The sequence below is a fragment of the Ptychodera flava genome, chromosome 6 (genome assembly GCF_041260155.1).
Source record: "Ptychodera flava strain L36383 chromosome 6, AS_Pfla_20210202, whole genome shotgun sequence".
Lineage (NCBI taxonomy): Eukaryota > Metazoa > Hemichordata > Enteropneusta > Ptychoderidae > Ptychodera > Ptychodera flava.
This window is the reverse complement of record NC_091933.1, coordinates 34,742,514-34,755,292: the sequence shown is the minus strand read 5'-3', so window position 1 is coordinate 34,755,292 and position 12,779 is coordinate 34,742,514. Positions and strand designations below refer to the sequence as shown.

The window sequence follows — 12,779 nt, the reverse complement described above, 5'->3', positions numbered from 1 at the left end:
CCAACAGGTAGGCCAAATCTAAGACTAGTTATTTGCCCATCTCTCTACCTCAACTTGCCTCCCTGTTCTCGTCTTATCTTCTGTGTCAGTCAGTAATGTTGTTTATTTGTTTGTTTAACTGTCTTCCTCTATCATCTACATTTCTGAAAGTACACGTCACATCATGTTTTTATTAACAAATCAACATAACCTCAGCATTTTAACCGATTTTACACAATTGGAATTTCACATCGTCCACAGCAGCAACAGACAGAAATGACATAATCCCCAATCTCTCCTCTCCACAGCGACAACAACTACGAGCAGTACCAGTGACCGAATGTATGTACCAATGGAAGGACACCAGAACTCGTTTTTGGGTCTACGGCAATGAACGCGACGTCCACGCGCCTGACTACCCGCAACAATGTTGTTGTGGATGTTCCATATTATAAGTCATGCTACTCTGTTTGGCAAATTTACAAAGGCGAAAGGATTGATATATTTTGATATTGCATCTAACATGTTGATGGAAAATTTAATACACGAAGAATATGGAATAAAAGAGATGTGTAATATACTGCGACTTCCGATCTGCAGAGAAACCTTAACAACAGAGGTATCAAACTGAAGTTTGCAGCCATTCTAATCTGTGTTTTAAAATCAGTTCACATGATATATTAAACTCTGCGGAAAATTGTTATTTTTGTAAGTTTTCGGATATAATTTTTATGTTTTAGACATCGAAAACTTGTAATCCTGCTGAAAAGAGCACATCAGTTTATTAAAAGTTTTATCCAAGCGTAATCCTGTTGCGACCATATCGGTCACCGGCTGTGTCTTTAAAGAACCTGAACGAAACGTCATTGGAATTACCTTTGAACCTTTTGAAATTTTGCAATCAAGACATTTGAGGTTTTAAGTTTCACTGTTTATAAAGTCAAACGATAATAAAATATCGTCCGGTGTTTTTGTCTTCGGTTTTTTATATGCGGATACACAACATTATATTATATATATATATATATATATATAATATATATATATATATATATATATATATATTATATATATATATTATATATATATATATATATATCAAAATTACCAACAGAGTAAACAGAAAATATACAAGCAGATCAGTAGACGTGTGCAATTTTATTCATCTACTATTACCAACCACGCTACGAACAACACTGGGAGCTATCTGTACATCTCAAGTATACGTATATATATATATATTATATATATATATATATATATATATATATATATATATATATATATATATATATATATATATATATCACAGTATATGTTTTTCTTGCTTGCTTGTATTTTAAAAGTTATATCAGTGTTTTATATTATGTACAGAGATATCCTCATGCAAAGTCTAGAGACGTTATATTTCTGAATAAAGTGACAATCATATCAGGTACCCGTGACAGTTGTGTGTTCGCTCGGTGTTAGCATCTCAACGGAGTCAACATTTCTTATTCAGACGCGAATTTAAAATTATGCTTCGGAAGCCAATTACTATATAGGTAGAATATTAGCTAAAATGCGCGGCTCGGGGATAGACTCTCAAATTTTATAATTCTTTTCTGATCTACCACTTTTGGGGTTCATTCTAAAACTCTGGCAATAAGAAAAGTTTTACCTTCTTTGGTTTTCGAAATCGAAATGTTTCTTTTTATCTACCACCCTAGACCTAACTCCAAATTTGTGGGCATTTTGAATTTGAAATATTTCAAGGTTTGGGCAAACTTTTAAGTCTTCGACTGTCAAAGAACGTACTACCTTAAACGTTGGTCATCGAGGACAGAGGATGGTGGTCTAAAAAATAATGATCGCTGCGATTTGTCTGATTTGTGTAAAATATATCCCATTCAATGGGTCGATATCTCAGATTTCAAAAATGTGATCACAAATCATCTACATGAAAAGCGTAGCCATAAATTTGATGGAAATATAACACCTGCCTTTTGAAAGGTACTGTCGATACAGTGTGACTACGTTACAGAACGTCAAGAATGCTACATATACAACACAAACACTTCGTTGACGTGAGAGTCACCCTTGTAAGCGTTTTACCACAATCAAAGAAGCAAGGAGCATGAAAAATTAGTTCTACCCATTTAAGACTATTATCTCAACTTTTGATATATCCAGTCACGTCTTCAACGTCTGTGACTTATTATTAAAATCAAACATAAACATAATATTTATGACTGTCAATTCATATTGACCTGTGACGTTGCGTCTACAGACTACATACGACTTCAGAGCGGCGTTTCATATTCAAAAGTGTTCTTTGTATGATCATTGAATTAAGGTCAAGGGACCCAGTCTGCATGTCTTTCACAATCTACAGATTGTTTGTTCGTTGCTTAGTAACCAGACGTGTGAATCCGCTTGAAGCATGAACTACTAGTCCCCAGTTCTGTATGGATTCAAATTATCTAGCGTAATTAGTGTTCAGTTTTTCACAACGCCAATTTATACAGCATGAATTGCTGCTAAAAATGTCGTCCAACCGGTGTAGCCAGTCTCCCTGACAAAATGGCGTACACAGGTAAGTGTATTAACCGTAAGAACATGAATGTATTTGATCATGTCGTAGCTTACAATTTGTCTCTGTCATCTGTGAAACACTTACACTTGGAGGTACCCTTCATCCTTATTTTGAAAAAAAATATCTTCATTCGTATATATCAATGTGTTGTGCTATTCTCAGTGTTTCTGAATATCCGACTTATTGTGCGTATATGTATGAAAGTGGGTCAATGCATATGAAATGTCACAACATTGTAACGTTCTGTCAACACAAGTATTGTACACCTTGTCCACGTTGATTAAGATGTGTGCAGGCGTTTATTTGTGAAGTATTCAATCTGTACATAAATTACATGAATATCATGACAGGCATGAGTGATTGTATTGATAAATTTACGTCGTTCAATAAACCATGACGTCACTGGACGTGGATGACCTACACGCATATTAGCTTGTGTTACTTGTATTTCAAATCAACCATTGTTCGACTTTACACATCTAGGACAGCCTTCTCACGCGGGGGCACAATGGCAACCATCCTATGGAGGGGCGTCTGGGCAGTTCAACTATGGAAGCCAGGTTACCCCTGATTATGCTGGGGTCACTGATATGCACGCACATGAACAGATTCCAGGCTACGTTGCGTATGGAACAGGTGTGTGGTTTCTTCTTTGGCTTAAGGGTTCCTGTTCAAAGACAAACTTTTTTTACAGAAGACGACTCCTCAATCAGTTAAAAATATATAGGAAAGTGGAACACTGACTAGTGGACATTTTTTACAAACTAAACCTAATCAGCGTACCGTTTCGTTTCGAGGCGAAGCTGCTATGACTGGGCTATCATATCTCTTTTTGTTTCAAAAAAAGTGCGCATGCTTGTCAGAAAGTTTCTGCAGTTCGATACCCTTTTATGTTCAATTGTAATTGTGACGGGTGGAAAGAGATTTAAGAAATTCAATGTATAGTCGTCGGAACTGTGCTCAAAGGTCGTATGGGACCATACGACCAATGTAAACACTGTATCTAATGTACGATGGTTATTGATGAAAGTCAAAATATGTCTATCATAATAATTGGAACGGGCGTATAATTTAAATGCTGCAGGTATGATGATGAGGTGCATCTAGATATCGTGCACGAAATACATTGTTTGTAAACAAGAAACTCGCACAGGCGCAGTTCCGACGACTAGTTTTTTCACTTTGTATCGGACATATTTTTGAATACATAAAATGAAACGGATTGTCATCAAAAGTCGAAAAGACAAGTTTCTCTGAGTACGTATTAAATGATGATACATGTAATTGCAATTTTGTTATAGGGCCGACATCTCTTGCACCTGCACATCAGCGCCCCCAGGCGGCAGCACGAGCTGGTGTTGAAGTGCATACCTCGTAAGTACAGCAACAGCAAATCACTGTTCTTCGTCGGTGTAGTGCAAATCCGGGGTGCATTAATATTTTCACTTAATAATGACAGAGCATCTCTTGATATGCATTCTGAAATAATACTCATTGATGCACTTTTCGTAAAAGAATACTCTACCGCCATTCGAAAATTTGTTGTCATGCATGTTTTGAATGAAAACACATTTTTGCACAAGTCACATATTTAACGAAAGTTGTATAAGTCTGGGCCCGGGGTACTCCCATTGAACGGGTTCGTACCGCTTGAATGGGTCTCTTTTTCATGAAGAAATCCCAAAACAATGGCCATTTTCCATCAAGGAATAAAACCTCTAAGTATGGGTCAGTAACAAGGGAATGTCCTGATACTTCATGAAAACAAGATGTAACACTTGCAGTAGAATTACGTTAAAAATTTCCCTCTCTGAATTTGTCAAAAAATACCTAAAAATGGGTCAAAGTTCTGGAATATCCAAGAGTAGATATTTTCAACTTAGGCGGCACACCTAGTATGAAAATATTGGGAGTAACCACTCCCCCGGGGATAGAGGGGATCAATTTCTGTCTCTGTGGCATCACGGCTCTGAAGTATATTATCAAAAGGTTTGTTCATGGAGTAATTTAAATCTATTGAATCATTGACATCATTTCGTCACTGCTTACGTCATACAGGGCCGCCAATATCACAGAGGATGAAGCACGTGATGCTCTGATCCAATATGTCGATCAGTTTTGTTGCTATGGTTCCCAGGCTGCCAAGAAAATGACTATCGAGAGTATCTCGCCCTCTAGTGCCTTACACGTGAGTACAGCATTTGAATATTACTATTCAAATTAGCACAACCAATAAGAATATAGATTTAATAATTTCAGGTCGAACCTCGTTGGGAAATGTTTACATCGAATTAGTATATTGGTTACAATTTATAACTGTCCTAGCAAAAAACGGCTCGTCTTTTTAACTAAGTTTATGTGAGGGATATAGTAGAACTGAAAGAAGACACCGATTTTCATAGGAAAAGCTATTTTTGACAATTGTAGAAACGAAAGAAACTCTTAACGTTGACAGAAAATTCAAAGTTTATGGCTCAACATCACTTAGCCTCACTCTGGATTATTCTTTCGTTTGCGCTGAACTGAATCGCTTGTTTGAACCATATCCCCGTCACAATCTTCTTTTAGTAACTCTATTGGATTTATTATAAAATGAATTTAATTATATCGGTAAATTCTATATTCTTTATATATATTAATTAAAAATCTACGAATATCGTTTTTAGAAGTTGACGATCAGATCATGAATATTTCTGATACTGACAAGATGGTATGGTATATAAACTGGATGACGTGAAGACATCCGTTTTTAAATTTAGTTGTATATTGCAATGAAACGCCCTATGTTCCTTCCATTATCAGTACATACTGGAGACTTACACAGAATCTAGGTCCACAGGCATGACCTGGGAACCATACAACGGCTATGACCCTGTAGACGGACCAACGAACGGTACACCGCCATCAAAGTGGGAGATACCATGTTCTCCAAGAGCTCTCTTTTATAGCGAAGCCAGGAACATTGAGGTGCCGCATACAGCATCCGTATCGGTAAATATTTCCTGAAAAATACATCAAAATGTGTAGTTAAAAACAAACAGTACTTATTTCATTCTGCTAATAGTCCGTGGGCTGGAGGGGCCCACCGTGCACCCCCCCCCCACATCCCTACTTCTTGGGTATTTTTTTGTTCTTTAGGACCTGCTGAACAAGAAAAAAGATGTTAACATTGGATATTTTGGGATGCACTACCTATCTGGGCTGGTTTTTGATTTGCATGTACCGCAAAAAATGGCGAAAAATGGGTAGGGGTAGGGGGTACTATATCCTCCCCTACATTGAGTAAACTAGCATGAAATAACACAAACCATACATTTTGGAAAGCTGAGATTCTGCTCTTTATGAGAAACACCAACTTTAGCAAAATTAATTTGTGTACATAGAATAGGACGACTTTAAAATGAATTTTTTTGACAATTTTGAATTTTTTTACCCAAAATACCATGTAACAATTGTGATTTACTTGTTATTAAGCAAAATTTTGACAGCTTTTTGTGTTTGAATTATTTATTCCCACATATTAAACAAGAAAAAAAGTGTTAACATTAGATATTTAACTATACACTACTTCTCTTGAGTCAATTTTGAATTGCGTGTATCTGTATGGGGTGTGCAAAAGCTAGGGGTAGGGGTACAACATTCTTTCCTTGATGAAGTAAACTGGCTTGAAATGCCATATACCTTATAGTTTTAGAAAGCTTAGATACTGGTCTTTTTAAAATGCATAAAGTTTTAGTGAAAAAATATGACGTCATAGAATTGGATAACTTTAAATCGATTTTTTTCTGGTAATTCAGTATTTTTAACCGGAAGAAAATACGATAACTATTGTTTCCTCCTTATGAAGCAAATCAAACACATTTATGGATGTTATTTACTAATTGCAATGTGCTGAAGAAGAAAATAAATATCAAAATTTGGTATTTACCATGCATTATTGTCCCTAGTCACTAAAATAGCAAGTTTTGCTACATTGGTATATCGTGAATTGGCATTTTATTGTTATGCAATGAACTAATGCACAGCCTTAAAAAGAAGACTCGAAAACGTGCACACATAGTCATATTGCCATTTTCTCCTTCAAGTAAATAGATTATTGACGACTGTCTATTGTTATAATTTAATTTTTAAATATTTTTCTATAAATAATTTTGTTAAGGCGTATTTGGAAAAATTGTCTATGCCTCCCTGTCTTACTTTATATACAGCAAGCATTACTAATAATCTATTAGGCCGAGGCTAGAGGGGGCGTCTACGTGCACCTCACCCCCCTCACCCCACAGGATAACAAACCTGTAATTTTCAGAAGCCTTGGGATCCCTAGAATAAGAAATGGGATTTTAACAGACAAAATATAGGGACCCAATAGCTGTTACGGTCATGTTTTGAAGGGTACCACAAAATCACGATTTTGTGACCCACGTGGATTTTTGTCAAACCTGTCTTCTTGTACGTAATCTGCTGAGCTTACTGTTTAACATGACCTAGGTTATGGGGTATCATTAGAAAGGTGATTTATTCTTCTTGAAAATGGTATATAGCAATATGCAATATCTTCTATAGTTTAAATGAAATAGGGCCATAATTTACCCCATACCCCAAAGTTTTATGTCACAAATTGCTGTCAAAACTAATCTAAATTCCACCAATTATTTACCTGTACATAATACAGAAGGCAATACTGTGTATTAACTTTGTGTTATTTGCTACAGGTACAAGTAGAAACTTGGAATAAACTTTTAACAGAAAAAATATTGGGATCCTGTAGCTGTAACAGTCATATTTTGAAGGGTACCGAAAAATAACAGTATTACTGACTCGCATTAGTTTTTGTTAAACCTGTCTTCTTGTAAGTCTTATGCTGAGCTTATTTTGAAAATAACGAGGCCAATGGGTACCATTAGAAAGTTAATTTACTCTTCTTTAAAATGATATGTTGCAATATGCAATATCTTCTATAGTTTTCATGAAATAAGATCAAAACTTACCCCATACTCCAACGTTTTATGTCGCAAATTACCATCAAAACTAATCTCAAATTCTACCAATTATTTTCCTAGACACATTACAAAAGGCAATTCTTTGTATAAAATATATTTTATTTGGTACAGGGACATGTCAAAAATATGAGTTAGACTTTTAAGAGACAAAATATTGGTATTGAATGACTGTTACTGGCATGTTTTGAAGGGTACTGTGAAGTCAGAGTATTACCGACTCGCATGTGTTTTTGTTAAATGTGTCGTCTTGTAAGTTTTCTGCTGAGCTTACTTTTTACCATAGCCTAGATTATGGGCTGCCATTGGAAAGACAATTTATTTGGCTTTAAATGACATATTGTAATATACAATATCTATACAATATCTTCTATAGTTTTATGAAATAGGACCAAACCTTACCCCATAACCCACAGTTTTTTGTCACAAATTACTGTCAAAACTAATCCTAAATTCTACCAATTATCTTCCTAGACATTATACAAAGGGCAATGCTTTATATCAAATTTGTTTTATTTGATACAGGTAAAGGTTAGAAACTTGAAATAAACTTTTAACAGAAAAATATCCAGATGCTGTAGCTGTAACAGTCATATTTTGAATGGTACTGCAAAATCACAGTACTGCCAACTCGCATACATTTTTGTTCAACCTGTCTTCTTGTAAGTCTTCTACTGAGCTTACTTTTTAACATAATGTAGCAAGTTGGGCATCATTCGATAGGTAATTTACTCTTCTTTGAAATAATATATTGCAATATGCAATATCTTTTATAGTTTTCATGAAATAGGACCACAACTTACCCCATACCCCAAAGTTTTATATTCCAAATTACCGTCAAAACAAATCTCAAATTCTGACAACTATTGACCGGGTCATAATATAAAGGGCAATGATTTGTATTAAATTTAGTATATTTGCTTTAGGTTCATGTTAGAAACTTGAAACGAACTTTTAACAGAAAAAATATTGTGATGCTGTAGCTGTAACAGTCATATTTTGAAGGGTACCACAAACTCACAGTATTGCCAACTCGCATACGTTTGGTTAAACCTGTCGTATTATAAGTCATCTGCTGAGCCTATTTTTTAACATAACCCGGCTATTGAGGTATCGTTCGAAAGGTATTGTTTTCTTCTTTCATATGACATATTGTAATATACAATATCTTCTTAAGTTTTAAGGAAATAAGACCAAAACTTACCCCACACCCCTAAGTTTATATTGCAAATTACTATCACTACTAATCTCAAATTCTACCAAACGTTTACCTAGACATACTACAAAAGGCAATGATTTGTATGAAATCTGTTTTATTTGCTACAGAGACATGTTACAAATATTAGATAGACTTTTAACAGACAAAATATTGGGAATGATTGTTGTTGCTGTCATGTTTTGAAGGGTACTGTAAAGTCTCAGTCTTGCCCACTCGTATGTGTTTTTGTTAAATGTGTCATCTTGTAAGTCATCTGCTGAGCTTACTTTTTACTCTTACCTATCTTATAGGCCATCATTGGAAAGAAAATTTATTTTGCCTTAAAGTGACATATTGTAATATGAAATATCTTTAATAGTTTTCATGAAATAGGACCAGACTTACCCCATATCCCAAATTCGCAAACTGCAAAGTTTTCGAACAGATGTAGTTTGCAAATAAAAGTAAGGGATGGGGAAAGTTTTTTGCCATTTCATTACAACTTCAGATGATAATGCACTTTATCATATGCTAAAATAAAAAGTGATAAAAGCTTTATAATGATACCCTACAATCTGCGTTACGGATAAAATAAAGGTTGGCTGATAAATGTCTTGGAAACTTGTTTAATAAAATTTCACGGGTTTCAGCAACATATACATGTATCCTGCTATCCTTCAAACTATGATGCTAACAGCTATTAAATCACAATAATTATCCTGTTAATGGTATCTTTCATAGTTGGAAATGTCTCTGTAACAAATAAAAAGGTTTCATACAAAGTTTGTCTTTTTTTTTATAGATTTATCGAAATTAAATGCTAGTTTTGACAGTAATATACAACATAAAACTCTGGGGTATGGGGTAAAAAGTGATAAAAGCTTTATAATGATACCCTACAATCTGCGTTACGGATAAAATAAAGGTTGGCAGATAAATGTCTTGGAAACTTGTTTAATAAAATTTCACGGGTTTCAGCAACATATACATGTATCCTGCTATCCTTCAAACTATGATGCTAACAGCTATTAAATCACAATAATTATCCTGTTAATGGTATCTTTCATAGTTGGAAATGTCTCTGTAACAAATAAAAAAGGTTTCATACAAAGTTTGTCTTTTTTATAGAATTTATCGAAATTAAATGCTAGTTTTGACAGTAATATACAACATAAAACTTTGGGGTATGGGGTAAGGTTTGGTCCTATTTCATAAAAACTATAGAAGATATTGTATATTACAATATGTCATTTTAAAGCCAAATAAATTGTCTTTCCAATGGCAGCCCATAATCTAGGCTATGGTAAAAAGTAAGCTCAGCAGAAAACTTACAAGACGACACATTTAACAAAAACATATGCGAGTCGGTAATACTCTGACTTCACAGTACCCTTTAAAACATGCCAGTAACAGTCATTCAATACCAATATTTTGTCTCTTAAAAGTCTAACTCATATTTTTGACATGTCCCTGTACCAAATAAAATATATTTTATACAAAGAATTGCCTTTTGTAATGTGTCTATGAAAATAATTGGTAGAATTTGAGATTAGTTTTGATGGTAATTTCGACATAAAACGTTGGAGTATGGGGTAAGTTTTGATCTTATTTCATGAAAACTATAGAAGATATTGCATATTGCAACATATCATTTTAAAGAAGAGTAAATTAACTTACTAATGGTACCCCATTGGTCTCGTTATTTTCAAAATAAGCTCAGCATAAGACTTACAAGAAGACAGGTTTAACAAAAACTAATGCGAGTCAGTAATACTGTTATTTTTCGGTACCCTTCAAAATATGACTGTTACAGCTACAGGATCCCAATATTTTTTCTGTTAAAAGTTTATTCCAAGTTTCTACTTGTACCTGTAGCAAATAACACAAAGTTAATACACAGTATTGCCTTCTGTATTATGTACAGGTAAGTAATTGGTGGAATTTAGATTAGTTTTGACAGCAATTTGTGACATAAAACTTTGGGGTATGGGGTAAATTATGGCCCTATTTCATTTAAACTATAGAAGATATTGCATATTGCTATATACCATTTTCAAGAAGAATAAATCATCTTTCTAATGATACCCCATAACCTAGGTCATGTTAAACAGTAAGCTCAGCAGATTACGTACAAGAAGACAGGTTTGACAAAAATCCACGTGGGTCACAAAATCGTGATTTTGTGGTACCCTTCAAAACATGACCGTAACAGCTATTGAGTCCCTATATTTTGTCTGTTAAAATCCCATTTCGTATTCTAGGGATCCCAAGGCTTCTGAAAGTTACAGGTTTGTTATCCTGTGGGGTGAGGGGGGAGGTGCACGTAGACGCCCCCTCTAGCCTCGGCCTAATAGATTGTTAGTAATGCTTGCTGTATATAAAGTAAGGCTAGGAGGCATAGACAATTTTCCAAATACGCCTTAACAAAATTATTTTATAGAAAAATATTTAAAAATTAAATTATAACAATAGACAGTCGTCAATAATCTTTTTACTTGAAGGAGAAAATGGCAATATGACTATGTGTGCACGTTTTCGAGTCTTCTTTTTAAGGCTGTACATTAGTTCATTGCATAACAATAAAATGCCCATTCACGATATAACAATGTAGCAAAACTTGCTATTTTAGTGACTAGAGACAATAATGCATGGTAAATACCCAATTTTGATATTTATTTTCTTCTCAGCACATTGCAATTAGTAAATAACATCCATAAATGTGTTTGATTTGTTCTTCATAAGGAGAAACAATAGTTATCGTATTTTCTTCCGGTTAAAAATACTGAATTACCAGAAAAATCGATTTAAAGTTATCCAATTCTATGACGTCATATTTTTTTACTAAAACTTTATGCATTTTAGAAAGACCAGTATCTAAGCTTTCTAAAACTATAAGGTATATGGCATTTCAAGCCATTTTACTTCATCAAGGAAAGAATGTTGTACCCCTACCCCTAGCTTTTGCACACCCCATACAGATACACGCAATTCAAAATTGACTCAGAGAAGTAGTGTATAGTTAAATATCTAATGTTAACACTTTTTTTCTTGTTTAATATGTGGGAATAAATAATTCAAACACAAAAAGCTGTCAAAATTTTGCTTAATAACAAGTAAATCACAATTGTTACATGGTATTTTGGGTAAAAAAATTCAAAATTGTCAAAAACATTCATTTTAAAGTCGTCCTATTCTATGTACACAAATTAATTTTGCTAAAGTTGGTGTTTCTCATAAAGAGCAGAATCTCAGCTTTCCAAAATGTATGGTTTGTGTTATTTCATGCTAGTTTACTCAATGTAGGGGAGGATATAGTACCCCTACCCCTACCCATTTTTCGCCATTTTTTGCGGTACATGCAAATCAAAAACCAGCCGAGATAGGTAGTGCATCCCAAAATATCCAATGTTAACATCTTTTTTCTTGTTCAGCAGGTCCTAAAGAACAAAAAAATACCCAAGTAGTAGGGATGTGGGGGGGGGGGGTGCACGGTGGGCCCCTCCAGCCCACGGACTATAAGAGGCCTTTTACACAAAAGAAAACAATATCAATTCTACGGTATATATCCCATGTCGCTGTTTGAAAAGGCCTTGCGCGCGATTTCATCAAATCTCAAACTGCTGAAGAGTTTAGATCTGAAATACTGAATCACTCTAAAACTGTTCAGTTATATCCAATTATTCTGGAGGTATTTAGAAGGAGTGATACTTTTGTCAGTATTTCTCCAGTTAAACTTGTCACTTAAAGGTTATTACTACTACGTGATCCATGTACTTCTTTCACAAAAAGTCTTGAATAGGACGGACATACTGTATCTTGCAATGACACATAATGTTTGGTAACCAGTTATAGAAAGACATGGATACATACAGTATGGCTGACGTTTTTAGCTCACCGTACAAACTTGTGAATATACAAAAAAAAACTGTTTCTAACACGTATAAATTCAGCCGGAAAAGTCGTCAGCTGCAGAAGTCGTATCTGCTGATGAAACAGAACGATAACGGACAAATGGAATGTATTATATTTT

The 12,779-nt window shown here is 34.5% G+C and overlaps 2 protein-coding genes across 2 annotated transcripts in view; both read left to right on the top strand.

The window, feature by feature from the left end:
- Positions 1-946, top strand: part of LOC139134335 (protein SSUH2 homolog) — a 6,115-nt gene extending 5,169 nt beyond the window's left edge. The window contains exons 8-9 of the mRNA XM_070701215.1: positions 1-7; positions 288-946. The exon at positions 1-7 is cut by the window's left edge and continues 201 nt beyond it. Of these exons, the coding sequence (XP_070557316.1) occupies positions 1-7; positions 288-434 (154 nt within the window). The 3' untranslated portion in view covers positions 435-946. The remainder of the gene's footprint in view (positions 8-287) is intronic.
- A 1,276-nt stretch (positions 947-2,222) lies between these two features.
- LOC139135592 (protein SSUH2 homolog) overlaps positions 2,223-12,779 on the top strand; it is a 14,034-nt gene continuing 3,477 nt past the window's right edge. The window contains exons 1-5 of the mRNA XM_070703064.1: positions 2,223-2,554; positions 3,038-3,190; positions 3,856-3,928; positions 4,613-4,742; positions 5,357-5,545. Coding sequence (XP_070559165.1) covers positions 2,542-2,554; positions 3,038-3,190; positions 3,856-3,928; positions 4,613-4,742; positions 5,357-5,545 — 558 coding nt within the window. The 5' untranslated portion in view covers positions 2,223-2,541. The remainder of the gene's footprint in view (positions 2,555-3,037; positions 3,191-3,855; positions 3,929-4,612; positions 4,743-5,356; positions 5,546-12,779) is intronic.